Raw genomic sequence first — 17749 nt, 5'->3', positions numbered from 1 at the left:
TCTTATTCACACCAGTGATAAAAAAGTCTCTGTTTATCGATGCTCGAATAATTTTAAGAAATGAATAGGAATTTACACAAAAGAGGAAATGCCCAAGCTGGTTTTACAAGTTTCAGATTAAAATCTGAAGATTTAAAATCTTTTATCATTAAGATTAAAACGTGTGACTGCAAGAAAAAAAATCATAATTCTATTTTTTTTTTAAATAATCAAAATTATTTACTAAACTTACAAATAACATGCAAGCTAAACATAAATTTTAAAGGTATCAAATTTTAGGAACCAAATTCAATTCGATATACAGCTCAAACAAATATTCAAGTGTTCAACTTCTCTTGCTTAGTAAATAAATAAATAAATAAAATAAATATACAGCTCAAACAAATATTCAAGTGTTCAACTTCTCTTGCTTAGTAAATAAATAAATAAATAAAATAAAGTAAAAATTAATAATTTAAAAAATTACGGCATGTAAGTTTGAATTTAAAACAAAAAACACTTTTAAATAGCAGTTTCGATAAGTCTATTAGTTTAAAATAAGTTGTTCTGTAAAAATTAACGATACGTAACATAAAATCCCATACTTAAAATGAATTTTGCAAAAAGGCAAAACCAAATGATACGAAGAAAATTTGGTGTGATCATAATAAATCATAAACTAGCACTTTAATTAATCACTATGTTTTTGTGTACTTGTTTTTTTACGTCTCCTGCGCACAAGATTTGGAATCATTCAAATGCAATATTTTCTGTTTTACAGGAAACAAACCTGCAAACTGAAATCAATTAAACACGTTCGGAAAGTTTATTTCGAAATGGTTAAAAACACTGGCGCGCTACTAGTAAGACAGTGATATCGGATTTTAATAAGGTGCTGTTAAACATGATTTGCAAAAAGAAAGAAAATTAGTAACCAAGAAAAAAAATTCTTTGTAATATTTTGATACATTTTACGAACATTTAAAACGATGTTTAAAGGCAAAATGTGAAATCTCTTTTTAGAAAAGGCTGGATACCACAGCAAAGTATAGAATGTTAATCTTGAAAAAATTAATATCATGAAATTTCTTAACGACTATCTCCGTCTTTAATTAATCAATAAAGTCAGTATTAATGAAGGAATTAATTATAAATCGTTAGCTTACATTGCATTAAGATAAAATAGTTAACAAACATATTGCTAAAATTTTCACTTTATTTGAAAAAGAAAAAAACTGCAAGAAAAACCTAAAATTAAACGCACATGAAAGAAGAAAGGATTTTTTTCTAAAAAATGAGCATTAATCATAAGTAGATTTCCATGCAAGCTTGACAAGAAACTGTAATTTTTTTACAATTTCGCTTTATATTTTAATATATTTTAATATGTACAAATTTCAGAAATTTTAACTGTTTTTATAATTAATGATAGATTAAACAAGCTTAAAACTAAACGCCTAAAATTATAACTGATTTATTAAATTCCATCTGTTTCTAAAATTTTAATATAGTTTTAATAATTTTGATTTAGATATAAGTTTTATATAAAAAAATATAGCCATTACTCAATAATTAATTAATATAATAAATTATTTGATAACACAGTTTATTTCAAAAAAGGAACATCCTGATAGTTTTATTTAATTAATTAACATTTATTTTGCTAAGAAATGAATCTTCTTTCACATGGTGGGAATATGTATCTAATTATAAGAAATAATGCTGAAATTAAATTATAATACAATAATACTTAAAATGTCATTAAAGACGTGGTTTTTAAATAACGAAATATGATTTGTTACAGCTGCATGAAAAGATTATGCAAATCATCATTTACTTACTTAGTTATACTAAGTTATAATGTAGGGTGATAAAAAGACCAATATTTTCTCAAAATTCTTGCAGAAAATATATCTCGCAAAAGTACTGAAATACTGTGGACCACTGCATTAAGAAATTATATTTTTTAATAAGAAAATTCTAATAAGAATTAAATTTGTTCGAATCTTTATTTCCAACACAATAAGAGATTTTATTTCTTTTCGTTCTTCGTTAACTCCTTTCCAATATGCGTTAAGCAAAATAATATTTTTTTTTCTCGCAACAGAAGTATATCCGTTGATCAAAGTCAAAAGTTAGTTTCTTCGATTATTTTTTAACTCATTCCCTCACAATTTTTATCGCCTTCCGTTCAGGTGATAAACTTTAATTACAAATCGTTCGCGAATTCCGTATTTAACAAAATTTTCTTCTATAGAGTTCTAGGTAGTTCTAAGTCCCATATTATTTCACTCATGGTCAGATTAAAGTCTTTCCAGAAACTATTCCAGGCATTTCTGATCAGAAGGAAAATTAGATAGCAACGAATTTATTTAAAAGTATTGACGATTAAAAATATTAAACTTTCTATGCAAATGTTTACCATTTACAGAAACAAAAATGACAGCAATTGACAACAAAATGAAAGTTTGTGCTTAAGATCACTCACCATATAAGTTATAATTCTTATCTCTTCGTGGCTCATTTTCATTTTGTATATCAACAAAAATTTAAGAAACAGCTTTGATTTGAAGCCATTAATTTAATTTATTTATTTATTAACTAGCTATTAAAGTCAAAGCAAAATTTAACTTTAGAATACGGTGATTTATTGAATTTGGGACACTTTTTTTTTATCAATACGCAGTTTTTCTGTGAAAGAAATAATAGTTTATAGCTGAAGCTTTATCTACATTAATTATTTAAAATTTTCGATAAAGCCTTGATTTTTAGATGCTATATTTTGAAATTAAAAGTAAACATTTTTTCAATATGAAGCAAAATGTTGTTGCATGAGAAATTCTTGTCTTGCCCCATGTGTGCCTTCGAGGTGTAATCGGTGGTACGTCTGGCTAGTAATCAGAAGATGGGTGGATCGAATCCCGACAAGTGCATATATTATAGGAATATAATACTATTCCTGCTTCAATAAAAATATAATATCTCTGCGCTTATTTCTTAAATAGTTTTGCATTAAACATACTCACTCACAGGGCATTATATACCTCTCATGTTAATTAAAATATTGATGCAAAATCTCAACAATTTATCAGATTTTTTTATATTAAAAATTTAAAATATTCTAAATTACATCAATTAGATATATAACGGGAAAATAAAAGTTAAAATTATTAAGAAGTACGCATCTTTTTTTAAATCACGTAGTATAATGTATATCAAGCAATATCTTTCAAAGTTGTAAGATAAAGTAATCATCGTCTGTCTTGCTGAAGAGCAACATTTTAAAAACTGATGTTCTACCACATCACATAGAAAATAAAGATGCTATGTCTCGTGCGATGGCAACACTGTAGTATTAAAAAAAAAAAAAGAAACAAAACAAAACACAAAAAAACCCTCTTAAACGTTTATTTTTAACGTCAATGTTCAAAGGGTTCAGGTTAAATATATATTGCAGTACGAGTTCGTACTGCAGAATAAGTGGATTATTATATAAAAGTTCTCCCTTTTATATTAGAAAATTATTCAAATTTAGAGAACAACCAAGGAAGTTATAAATACAAAAATCTAGCACTTTTATGCGATAAAAATATATTCGAATATTTACTCTTTTATAGTTTATGTTCAATTAGTATCTTTTTTTTCAATGAGAAGTTGCTAATGTAATGCGGTTTCAATCTCAATGTGATAGGAAAAACACTTTAATGAGACTAATTTATTTTATCCAGTGTTTCAAATCTGTATTTGCAAGGGGCAGAATTCTTTAAAAGTTAAAATTCATAGAAAAAGAAAAATGATGGAAGTTTATTCTTATACATATTGCCTTTCTTATATATACCGCATCTAATGTTTTACATCTCTTACTATGTATACGTAGGATTACATAATTAAAGTTCCTTTTGAATGACATCCTAAAAGTAAACTGTTAGAACATTTTTTTAATTTGCTCATTAAGTTTTTCTGAATTGTTGAAATACTCTCCAAATAATGTCCTTGAAGCCTGAAATCTCTTCGCCAGAAGCCGTTCGAAGGGAGTTGATCTGTACGAACGAAATTTTACCGCTTCTCGTTGTTCAGTTTTATTGCCTAACAATAAACGTTAGAGGAATAGAATAAAAAAAATTCTTCATAAGCTTCTCCTGGTAAGCATAGTTTAAAGAAAGCAAACTGAGATATATTAGTAATTATTCCATCGCTTCACAGCTTTCCTAGAATTAATTGGAAAAATTTAGTTTCGCGAGTTTTTTTTAGGGGGGGGGCATGAAAAATACATTTACATACATTAATTTAACATAATGCTATATTAAATATTCTTTTGTTTCAGATTCAACGCAAGACTTCCGAGTAGCAATTTCTGGAGATGATTCACTGATTTGCAAATTCACAGGTTATGCTGATTACTATAGGTGCACGAGGTAAGATTCACTGAATTCATTCTGAATTTAATAATGTTTATATACATTGTTGAGTAAAATAATTAGTAGTTACTATATGTTAGTTAATATAGTTAGTTATTACTATAGTTGCGTAATATAGTTAGTAGTTACTAGTTGTTACTTTCTACACAGTTACTAGATACTGGTAGTTCGGTTCGAGGTTCAAATCCCGCGAACGGGCTGGCTGCATGGGTGTTTTCATGGTTTTCCCCATGTGTAACGTGTATACGAGCCAGTTTCCCTTAGAAAGTCCTCCACGAAGGCATCCCTCCCCTTAGGCAGATAGCCCTAGTGTGCTTTGCTATAATTAAATACACCACACCACACACTTACTAGATATGCAAGAGCCAGTGTTTTCAGCTTTAGTTTCTGGGGAAAATTCGCTACTTTCTTAAATATATTTTTACATTTGTAAAAGAGGTCGAGGTCGAGTTGCCTTTCTAATATTCACCACGATTTCAAATAACAAACAGCTTACAAAGTTGAATATGAAACTTGCATTTTATGATTCGAATGTTCAGTTTTTTTTTTTACTCTCCCTAAAAGAAAAAAGGAATTTTATAAAGGAAACAAAAACCTTGAAGAATTGAAAAAAATAATATTACTAATATGTCAATTAGTTTATGAACTGTAAATAAGGACCTCCATGTCTCTGCCTGCCTATGCTAGTCAATCGCTAATAACACGCTAAGCATGTTCTCTTTGCTCGCCTTCAAAAATATATAAAATATCTGAGTACAAAACCTATGCAATAAAACGCCACATCTATAGCATAGTCAAGATATATGTTTACATTTTGATCTAACGAGTAGTCAATCCACGGCTGGGAAAAAAAAAAAATATACGGAGTCCGATAAAAATGCACATGCCGCCGAATCCGCTGCTTTAGTATCCGCGTTTAGGAACGACAAAGAGAAAAATAATTTTGTAAGTTTCCAAACGTAATCTTATCAGGTTCTATGTTCCGCCTTACTTGCTTTGGGAACATTCAAGAACCTGACTCGGAACAGGGAGCTTACTAAAGCTATGTTCAAAAAATGTGGGAAGTAGACAAGATACACAGGAAGGGTATACGAAACCCTTTATTTTTCACTCTTTACAATGATTTCCGGACAATGATTCCGGGAATACAGAGACCAACCACTTGTGGTCTGAACGTAAGAATATAAAAATATTAACTAAACTCTAACTTAAATTTTGAATAATAAACAAGGGCCTACGTGGAAGATTGGCCGTATATTAACAGGAAGCCGTATGTAGTACAGAGAACTGTTAACACTACAATACGTTTAAAATTATTAAGAGGATTAAACCTCTGGCCTGGAAGGCAACCAGCAAGTAAAACTGCTAAGGCAAGCGGCCTGCTTCGACTAACTCCTTCCTCTCTCTCGCTTGGCAAAAAGCCACAACTTAAGTACTTGGCATTCGCCAGACAAATTTGCATAAATAAGTTAAAGCTTTTAATTCTGGCCGGAAGTAGAAAATAAGAAGTGATAGTAAAGATTTAAAATAAAAATAAACGTTAGTAAAACTTAAGATCCTTACATACTTCCCGCCAGAGTTAATTAGTTTGAAACTGAGGTCTAAAACGACCTTGTTAAAAACGTTTAGCTCTAGAATCTAACGCGAGGCCTATCTTTTACAAACATTTTTCACTAGAAACTAGAAATTTAAAAAAAAAAAAAAAAATTGTTTTTACATTATCAGCTCCATGGACAATTACTTTTCATCTGTACTGCCTATAAACAGGAGCTTTTAGTTGAAATCTGGTTCCTTCCAGATCTCTGGAAGGAAAACTAGTTTAATGAAATGTTACACAATTAAATGGCAAGTAACATGAATATTTATATTTCTCCTAACATTCTTATTTCATTCATGACTTTATTTAATTATCTCTCCCCGTGCTCTCTGACATGTGTTGTAAAAGAAAACACCGAACACGAATGTGTTTATGTATAAGTGTTCAACACTACCGCCTGCAATCAAAACACTAACGTGTTAAAATTCAACATAACAAGACCTCATAACACACCTTATCTTCATATCTAAACCCTGAGGTACTTTTCTGAAAGTGGCTAAATCTGAAGTGTAGCGTCAGAGAGCCTAACTACATTCATTCAACCTTTAACACATATTCACAATAATTTGGTCTTTTTACAGTCACACGAATAAGTTTAAAATTTTTGGCATTACTTTCACTTTTACCATATCACAGTATTTCTTAACATTTAAAATAACAGTTCACATTGTATATAAGGACATATTAACATGCCGTTAATTTTACGCAATTTAAAACATACATTAGTAGTACATTGCTAACTTCTATTCTTTTCCAAGCAAGTGCCAATTCTTCTACATTGAAATACTACATTTCAAAAGTCTTTCAGACTAAAACTTCTTTCTTGCCAGAATCTCTTAAATAAAATTTTATATAATAACTTTTACAATATTCAAGTATTTACACATTCCTATTATACATCAACTTTAGTTTTAAGCGCGAGTGGCCCACCAGCGGCCGAGCGGTAAAGACGCTGAACACTGGTAGTTCGGTCTGAGGTTCGAATCCCGCGAACGGGCTGGCTGCATGGGCGTTTTCGTGGTTTTCCCCATGTGTAACGTGTATACGAGCCAGTTTCCCTTAGAAAGTCCTCCACGAAAGGCATCCCTCCCTTTAGGCAGATAGCCCTCGTGTGCTTTGCCATAATTAAATACACACCAACACCTTAAGCGCGAGTAATTGAAAAACATAATACCAAAATAGGTAACAACTCATTTCTCGCCTTTTTGGCGATAAAGGTAGACCTTACATGAGGTAAAACGTCTTGAAATCTGCCATTTACAGTAAGAATGAAAGATTAACTTAAGTTTGCAAAGTAACATAAAGTTTTACTTATCTTTGTGATATTCGGACATTCTTTTTTCTGCCCAGTCCTGGAAGGTAGCGAAGATTCGTGTTTGATTTATCTTCCTTCTTGTGCGGGCTCGCCCTTCAGCTCCTTCCTCTAGGAGCTTTCTTTTCCCTCCAGCTCGGTCACCCTTGAATACCTTCTTTTTCGCCTCTGCCTGTGGTCTTGGCCGTTTGATGGCCGCTGGTCTTGGCGGAACCGGGACACTTCTCTCTCGTTCCTGCTTGGATCTCGTTGCTGGCCGTTCAAATTTTCCTTGTATCTTTTCATCCGCCGCTGGTGTTCTTTCCGCAATTCGGCGACATTTGCTGCGTAGAGTCCTGTCCGATGAGTAGATCTTCCGTTTGGGAGCCGGGTTATAGTTGCCGTTATTTCTCCTGGCTCTCTTTGCATTCGTCGTACTTCTCCCTTCTTCATTCTGTGGGTGGTCGTGCGCTCTCTTTTCTGGTCGGTAGAACGGCTTCTTTTTCTTGTTACCTTCAATTTTCCAACGGGGAAACTTTCTTTTCAATTGCTCCTGCCTCCTAATGGCTTGCCCTTGTGCTTGTCGTTGTTCCACGTCTGGAGCTTGTGCCTGCCGTGCCGGATCCTGCAAAAGATCTTTAAATATTTGCATTTTATTACGGTCATAGTATGGTTTTATTTGATCAATGTTTGCGGAGCATGTTTCACCATTCCTGGCTTTTAACACCACTACAGCGTGAGTTATTTTTTCTATGACATATGGTCCTTCAAATCGTGAAAAAAATTTGGCGGTTTTAACTTCTGGTGCTGAAGAAAGTGAATACTTAATTTTTAATACTTCATCTCCTACTTTATAAGTTACTCCCCGTCGGTTCATATCATAATAGAGCTTCTGTTTTCTTTGTGCTACTTCAGTGTTCTTTTTTGCTTCTTTAATTAATTTTTCTATATCACCATTTTAAATTCTGGGGCTCTTTGTTGAACAATTAATTTAATAATAATTATTAATTATTAATTAAATAATTTATCTAACGGCGTTATAATCTTTCTGCCTAAAAATAACTCAGCAGGAGTTTTGCCCGTTGTATCATGTCTTGCGGTCCTAAGGCGAAAGCAAATTCATTGACATAGTTATCCCAGCTTTTATGAAAATTTTTAACATAACTACGGATAATTTTCACTATATTTCTATTGACCCGTTCCGCTATATTTGATTGCGGCCGATACGGGACCATTTTAAAATGACGTATGCCCAGTTTTTCGCATATGTCTTCAAATATATTACTTACAAATTGAGGACCATTATCCGATATAACTTTTAGGGGCGTCCCGTATTTTAAAATATATTTATTTAAAATAGAATCAGTAACTAATTTCGCGGAGGCTCGTTTTAAGGGAACAATTTTGGTCCACTTACTAAAATGATCAACCACAACAAGGAGATAGCGACTTTTATTTAACTGACTTTTTGGGAAAGGGCCCAATAAATCGATGCCCATTATTTCATTTAGAAAATCGGATTTAATACTATTTAGAAACCCGGCCGGGCGGAAATTAATATAATTAACTGCTTGACATGTTGGGCAGGACTGGATATACGCCCTTGTTAACTTTTGCAGTTCAGGAAAATACACTGCTTCGCGTACGCGTTGGATAGTTTTTCGAATACCAGCATGAGAAGCTAAAGGGCTGTCGTGTAACTCCTGCAGAATATTTAATCTAAGACTAGCTGGGATAACAGGTCGAAATTCGTTGTTGGAATTTGTAGTTTTTGTATAAAATAATATACCATCTATTAGTTCGTAATGGGCCGCCCTATTTCTTATCGCCACAATATCTTGGTGGCTAAAATTTTCAGGATCCTTTAAATACTCATAAATGTTTCCAAACTCAGGATCCTTACCCAGTTCGGTTATTACAGTTTCTCGGTAATTTATTGTACATACTGTGAGCATTGCCACCTTTACAGTATTACCTTCTTCATCTATTTTTATTCTGGATAGGGCATCTCCTACTCTATTTTCCTTTCCGGGGGTATGCTTGATTACCAGATTATATTCTTGTAGCTTGAGTGCCCATCTTATTAACCTTGGGGATAAGTTTTTCCCTGAGTACAATCTAGTTACCGCCGCATGATCAGAATACACTGTTATTGGCGCCCTTCCAAAATAGACTTGGAACTTTTGCACTGCTAACAGAACTGCAAGTGCCTCTCTCACGGTCGCGGAATAATTTCTTTGTGTTTGATTTAAAGTTCGACTAAAAAATGCCACGGGCTGCTGATTTTGCGAAAGTACCGCTCCTACCGCATAATCCGAAGCATCCGCTAAAATTTCTAAATTTTCATCCTTTTCAGGAATTTCAACACAGGGGCTTGCGTTAATGCTTGCTTTAATTTTTCGAAAGCACTATTGGTTTCGGCCGTCCACGAGAATCTTGCCTTTTTCCTTTTTAATTTTAACAATGGTTCAGCAATAGTTGCAAAATCTTTTATAAAGGACCTATAATATGAACAAAGTCCTAGAAAAGAAGAGACTTCTTCGCCGTATTTGGTGGCGGATACTTTTGCACAGCGATTATTTTTGATTCGTCTGTCTCGATTCCTTTCTGAGATATTTTGTAACCTAAATATTTTAATTCAGGGGCTGCAAATTTGCACTTTTCGACATTAACTTTTAGACCGGCCTCATTTAATAATGAAAACACCTGTCTTAAATCCTGTACATGTTGGTCCAGATTATCACTAGAAATAATGATATCGTCTAAATAGATAAATGTGGACTTTCCAAGAACAGGCCTTAGCACAATGTCCATACATCGCTGAAATGTTGCCGGTGCCCCTGAAAGGCCAAACGGCATACGCAGGAATGCATAAGTGCCAGACTTGGTTATAAAAGCAGTCTTAGGCACGTCCTCCGGTCTAACCCCTACTTGAAAGTAACCAGTCGTTAAGTCGTCATGTATTTGGTAGACGTTATGTTCCTTAGAATTTCTTCAATAATAGGTAACGGATATACCGGATATTTAGTCATGGAGTTTAATTTACGATAGTCAATCGCGAAACGCCACCTTTTTGGATCTATTAATGGATAGTCATTGTTTTTCTTACATAAAACCACCGGGCTAGCATAACTACTTGAGATGGGCGTTATGATCTTTTTCCGTAACATATCTCTAATGTGCCATTCTATAATTTTTTCTTTATTCTTATCATACCGGTATGCTTTGTGGCGAACTAACAGTGAATCTCCGGTGTCGATACTATGGTTAGTAACTTGAGTAAATCCTGGAATATCACTAAATAACGAAGCAAATTCACTTACCACTTGTCGGATTCTTTGTTGCTCTTCCTTAGGCAGGTGGTCAAGGTTTAACATTGGCGGTTCCGTTTTTACTTCTCGAACTGGTTTCATCGTCAGCTTAAGGGACGCTTCATTAAAATCCAGCGTTGCTTCTGCCTCTGAAAGAAAATCTATCCCTAAGATAATATGTGCTTTCAGATTCTTTACTATAAAAAACATAACCTTTACTTGTTCGTCCTTGATACGGACGTATAGCGGTAATTTACCTATGCACTTGCATCTTTCTCCTTGCGCAGCTAACACTGTCGTATTATCCGAATTATATATGCGGTATTTCCGAAAATACTTCCTAAAAAATCTTCTGCCACACATGAACACTGCGCGCCTGTATCCAGGAGCGCGGTGGCTGGGATGTTATTCACCAACACTTCAATCTTCGGAAGGGTCAAATTTTTCACCATTACTGTATTTAACTTGAAGGAAGAGGGGTTTTCTTGGCCTTCGGATTTCCGCACCCTCCCGTCAGCAGAAATCCGTTTTAGTTTAAATCTTGTTTTTTTCTTTTCGTGCTTTCCTGCTTTTTCCACTGGCCTTCAGACTTTTTTCCTGGATTACTATTGAACTGTCGACGTTCGCTGGTTGTTTTTGATACTCGGGTTTCCTTGCCCACTGATTCGCTTTGCTTCCGTAGCCGTGTGCTTGACTTTGCTGTGGTCTTGGCTCACCAAATTGGTTTCGTTGTTGATATTGGCGTCTTTTTTCAATGTCCGCCGTTCTTCTACTTTCAAACTGGATTGCTAGCTCAAATAACTTTTCCAGTGTAGTCGGATTCCTTAATTCAATAAAGTCTTGTACTTGGGGAAGTAACCTCGGTAAAATCACTTGAATTATCTCAGGATCCGGACGGTTTCCATATAAGAGTTTGAAGACGTGAATTTTTCTTAAAATAAAGCTTGAGAGATTTTCAACTCGTTTCTGGTATATGCTGAAAAGTTCCGTTACTAATTTCGCACGATCCCTTAGGACAGGGAAGGCTTTTACTAGGGCAGTCTTGAGATTTTCGTAAGTATAGGTGGGACTTCCCGCTTGACCCAAGAGACTTCTGCCTATGCATTTGAACCAATTAAGCGCTTGGCCCCTCAAAGAGCTGGTAGCTAAGGTGACTTTTTGGAACTCATGCACGGGATACATCATGAAGTGGTCATCTAGTTTTTCCAAAAAACTGGTTACCGGTGAGTTTCCATTAAATGTTGCTTCTGGTTTCATCGCTGCGCGCAAGGTCTGGACCATGTAACCAAATCCTTCCAGGGCGGCAGCTGGCATTTCTGGATTCTGAGCCGCTTCTGCAGGCAGCACAGGTTCTTCTTGAAACTCGGCCATGGTTATTCTTCCTTGGGCGCCACTATCAGGTTCTATGTTCCGCCTTACTTGCTTTGGGAACATTCAAGAACTTGACTCGGAACAGGGAGCTTACTAAAGCTATGTTCAAAAAATGTGGGAAGTAGACAAGATACACAGGAAGGGTATACGAAACCCTTTATTTTTCACTCTTTACAATGATTTCCGGACTTCGGAATACAGAGACCAACCACTTGTGGTCTGAACGTACGAATATAAAAATATTAACTAAACTCTAACTTAACTTTGGAGTAACAACAAGGGCCTCCGAGAAGATTGGCCGTATATTAACAGGAAGTCGTATGTATTACAGAGAACTGTTAACACTACAATACGTTTAAAATTATTAAGAGGATTAAACCTCTGGCCTGGAAGGCAACCAGCAACCGAGTAAAACTGCTAAGGCAAGCGGCTTGCTTCTACTAACTCCTTCCTCTCTCTTGCTTGGCAAAAAGCCACAACTTAAGTACTTGGCGTTCGCAAGACAAATTTGCATAAAATAAGTTAAAGCTCTTAATTCTGGCCGGAAGTAGAAAATAAGAAGTGATAGTAAAGATTTAAAATAAAATAAACGTTAGTAAAACTTAAGATCCTTACAATCTAAATAACAATGTTTTGTATTATAGCGTAAGCATGAGAGCTCAAACACGTCCTGTGCTTTTTTTCTAAAGCATTTAATTTTATAATTTCAGTTTGATGTAACTAAACTCGGGAAATGGACATGATCATCGCCGACCTTTTTGCCTATTTTCAGGTTTCAGGAAATCTCTAAAACTCTGAGCGGACATCCCAAACTGAGTCATAAATATGTTGATAGGATGTTTGAGCTATCAATGATCAGAGAGTGTTTAACTTATCTTTGTTATCTTTTTTGTACTTTTTTTTGTACTTATTAAGTATGGATATGAAATGATTTTTATTCTCGCTTCTAGCGTTCACCTACTTTCACTAGCAATGTACTACCGCTACTCTTATGTTAAAGTTCTCATTTACCAAAAAAAAAAGGGGGGGCTCAAAATATATGATTAATGATCTTGTAAGGTACATAGAATCTACTATAATAGCTACTATGTGAAATTTGTACTGTGTTGTTAATCCTGGGATATTGAATGGTTCTTATTTCTGCCATTTTTTGAAATAGTATGTTAGGTTGAACAGTACAAGAGTTGCATTTCATCATTTTTTTATCTTTTGAAAATTAACTTAAAATTTCCTAATCTCTTACTTTCATAGGTACGAGTGAGTGTGTATTCTAGTATACAATACATTTATTCTACATCACTACGTTTAGTAATGCAGAATATACTACATTATGCAGAATACTTCGTTATTACTTTAATTAATATTGTTAATGTTAGGGTTTCATGTATAAACAGTAAGTCTCGGAGCGTATCACCCGCAGTTAAGGGGGCATTGTGTACATACATTGAACAAACGGAAACTCTATGATATACAGTAAAATTTAATATATATATATCAAGAAATAAATATCATTTACCTTTGACTTCTGCAACTGAAGAGATGCTCAAAGTTATTGCCGTCAGCAGCCATACATTTATTTAAAAAAATTAATAACGGCCAATCTTCGGCCAAGTGCCCATTGGAATTATTTGCACGTACCAATATCTTCAGTAAAATCCACCATGTAGCTGGTTTTTATGCTATCAGATCATCCTTTCTCGTCTTCTCAGCTAGAAGTCGAAGGTGCTAAATCATATGAATGCGGTGGGAATTCAACTGCCCCTATTCGTCTCTGTAGTGTTTTCACAAATTCGCATTCATTCTCATCCAGTATACTTGCACTGTTAATTTTGTCTCTCTTTTGCATTATGTGGGAGATTTCTGAGACGATCTAAAAATTTCTAACACTATAAGCAAGACTCGTTGCTGTCGAATGTCTGAAGTATTTTTCCCAACGTTCATCATAAATATAACATGTGTCTCAAACTTATCGCCAAAATGTGTAACAATTCGTCGCACTGAAAGTTTTGTTGCAATATCGGGTCTTCTTTATATTGTATTTCAGCAAAATTTTTAAGCTTTTAAAATGATTTTATGTTCTTCAAATAACTATTATGAACCTGCCATTTTAACTACTGCAGTACGATACATGTCATTTTACAGATTTTACACTCATGTAATGGTATACAGTTTTTTTTTTTTTTTTTTTTTTTTTCGAAATCTGCGTTAAAACGTCTAGAAAAAAAAAAGAAAAAAAGTAATCTATCGCTTAAAAATTGCTTAATTCTCAAACATAGAAAATCACGCATCGAATAATAATAGCAATAAAAGCCCGTTTTGGGATATTAGGCTCCTGATAACAGAATCTTTTTTTAATTGCATGTGAAAGCGATGTCATAATACTTTTATGGTGAAAGTGTGTGTATGATGCTTGCAAAAAATATTATTATTTGTTCGAAGAAAGAGAACTGTGCAATTGGTAGCAGAGCATTAAAGTAGTGCATGTGAGAGCATTTTTCCTTTGCGGAAAAAGAGAATCACCCGCAGTTACGGGGCATTCTGTACATACATTGAACAAACGGAAACTCTGTGATATACAGTAAAATTTAATATATATATATATATATATATATATATATCAAGAAATAAATATCATTTACCTTTGACTTCTGCAACTGAAGAGATGCTCAAAGTTATTGCCGTCAGCAGCCATACATTTATTAAAAAAAATAATAATAACGGTGAATCTTCGGCCAAGTGCCCATTGGAATTATTGCACGTACCAATAATTCCAATGGGAATTTCATTTCATTCATTCCAATTTCATTTGCAGAAAGCAATTTTTTCTCTTTGTTCGTTAGTAATTTGATCCACTCTTGTTATAATTTGGGATAATTTGATCATTGTAAATATTTAAAAATAACTAATTTATTTAAAATATCATTCTTATACCTATTGATAAATAACAAATTCGGTAAAAGAGCGAGCAGTTAAAGATAAAGAAATAGCAGTTCCTGTTAACAGTATTATTTATAATGATATTGTTATCAGGAACCTCCTTGATAACCTTGATAACAATGATTTCTTGATATCCTTGATAACAATATTATTTATAACTAGTCTCCAATAACTAAATCTTAAAAAAAAAAAATGTAAAATTAACTAAAGATTGTGTGCAACGAACTCTTCAAGATATATAAGGATCAGAATCTTCTGGAGATCTTTGCTTACCTCGTGACATTAAATACCTTAAACAAGGCATCCTCAGTGCGTTAAATTACGAGGTAGCTAGAACATCGGATGTTTAGGATATTCAGGATATCTTAAATGTAATCTGCGACATTGCGATTTATATAGGATATTCTGAGCATATACTGTGATCTGAGGGCATAAACTTCTAAGAAGCCAGGAAAGCTTCATGAGCGGTTAGGGGAAAGGTAGATCAAGAAAACATAATTTCATGTCATGGAGAGATTTCTGTGCTGTAATTATTACTGCATCGACATGCTTTTTTGTGAAGTGAACAAGCTTAATATTTTATCAGAGTTGAGGGAGAAGAAAATAAAAAGCAGTTTCTAGCTGTAATTTTCTCGTAAAAATTATTTGTTAGCTTGAAATATTCTATAAATGTTAATTAATATATAAAAACTGTTTACTTAAGTTGAACTCATTTTGTCGTAGCAAATTTATTGATTATTAAAGTAATTACAGTATATTAACTATTAAAATTTTAACTAAACATAGATTTTAGAAGTTATTTTATAGCTTGATGATGTCTCACGATGAAAGGAAGAAAAAGAGTTTCTTTTTATTTACCGAATGTATCAATAAAAACTTAAAAAAAAAAGATTTAGAACTTATTTCTTAACAAGTTAAAAAATTATAGACCCTAAATGATGATGAACGTCTGTTTCCAATTCACTTTAACACAAAATTTAGAAAAATAATTTATATTTGTGTTGGAAAAAAAATGTAAATAAAAAAAAAATTAAGTGCTAATCTTTTCCTTGATTTAAAATGATCAAAACAATCACTATATCTACATCAGAGAAAACGAAGACGAAAAAAAAATTCTTAAAATATGTAAAAAACATACATAAAAATTAGCATATTCTTAATAGAATTACTGTATATTATTACTTAATAGAATTACTGTATTCTTGATAGAATTACTGTAACGCAAAATATTCTACTGATTACCGTGTTCTGTTCTTGAATCCCATGCGGCTTGTTGATTTTTTACACAGTTTTATCTTACTCGATTTCTCTAATTATTTGGTCGGAACATATTTTGAAAGTACTTTTTGATTCCTTTCCGACGACATCATTTTATTTTAAAACTTTACATACATCCGTATTTTTAATGCCAATGTAATATTCCACCGTGTTGTTTACAAAATTCTATGCAGAATTGTTTTTTCATTTAATGACGAACTTTTTCCACATACCCTTGAATAACGATGAAAGGAATCACCACAGAAATAAAATATTAATACCATTGGATAGATAGAGAAATAATCTTCCAAATGAAGGTTCTTATTTCGGGATCTCTAATATAATCTACCGCAGTTTAAAAGTTCTTAAAATTTTTCACCATTTTAGCTGACATGACGTGATATCATGAGGTTCCTAACAATCACGAGGCTAATGTCATGAGATTCCTAACAATGACGGATGTTTAAATCAAGTATTTAGTCTACCATGATTAGAAATCGGAATTTCCAATCGAATTTTTAAATCAGATTTAAATAAATTAAATGCAATATTACACCATCGAAACTTCGATGCGTAGTTTTATGGTGGGGGAAAAATTGGACTATTCTATTAGTGTAAATCAAGTATTTAGTCTACCATGATTAGAAATCGGAATTTCCAATCGAATTTTTAAATCAGATTTAAATAAATTAAATGCAATATTACACCATCGAAACTTCGATGCGTAATTTTATTATGGGGAAAAAATTGGTCTATTCTATTAGTTTGTAGAAAGTTTGCGAAAGGAAAGGCATGTTTATCGAGAAAAGGAAGAATTTAATGCCCATTTCTCATGATCTACACCCCAGACTGACACCGACAGCATGGTTTCGTTGTCAGCGAAGCGTATTTTATTGCGAAAACATTAACTAGATAGAATAGCACTCAATACGTGGCTATCAAATGAAAGCTAAGCAGCATTTTCGGGCAACCAAATTAGTCTAGCAGTACGTTGCTTTTCTAATTACTAAGAATTCCCTGGAGACAGGAGATGGAAAGGTTTTAAATACCTAATAAAGAGTATTCGGGACCATCATAGGGACTTTGCCTTTTGATGCCTTTTTACCTTTTTTTACTTGCTTTGTGACATAAAATTTAATAAGATGTCGTTTAATAGCAGAAATCAGAAAGTTGCACAGTAATCACGGAAATAAGAGGACAATAGTTGTTAACTTTTAAAGCTCTCAGTCTTTTAAACTTATTGCATTCGAGAAATAATAATAATAATAGGAGCTTTTTAGGCATATTTATTATAATACTAATTGGAATTTTAGTGTATATTTAATTTACGTTCTTTTAAAATCACGAATTCATTTACACGCTTTTGTGATTAATGAACACTGAAACATGTAAAATTTGTTAGAAAATTGTTCAAGAAAGTCTTTAATTATTAATGAAAATCATTAAACGCGAAATCTCCGAATTGATCAATCGTGGCACTCATTAATACAAGCAGATGATCTACTAGTTCATCTTCCACGCTTTCGTTTCCTTCCTCAAATATTTTATACCGCTCAAAACTCTCTCTCTCTCTCTCTATATATATATA

The 17749-nt window shown here is 33.2% G+C and overlaps 1 protein-coding gene across 1 annotated transcript in view; it reads left to right on the top strand.

The window, feature by feature from the left end:
- The window catches only part of LOC118187683 (RYamide neuropeptides-like), a 96449-nt gene that overhangs the window by 44913 nt on the left and 33787 nt on the right, over window positions 1-17749 (top strand). Inside the window, exon 3 of the mRNA XM_035357955.2 lies at window positions 4304-4394. Within this exon, the coding sequence (XP_035213846.1) occupies window positions 4304-4394 (91 nt within the window). The remainder of the gene's footprint in view (window positions 1-4303; window positions 4395-17749) is intronic.

Source organism: Stegodyphus dumicola, chromosome 5 (assembly GCF_044657685.1).
Source record: "Stegodyphus dumicola isolate Sdum_Otavi_A_Nest chromosome 5, ASM4465768v1".
Taxonomy (NCBI): domain Eukaryota; kingdom Metazoa; phylum Arthropoda; class Arachnida; order Araneae; family Eresidae; genus Stegodyphus; species Stegodyphus dumicola.
The sequence above is the reverse complement of the archived record's forward strand: the minus strand, read 5'-3'. Positions and strand labels throughout refer to the sequence as shown.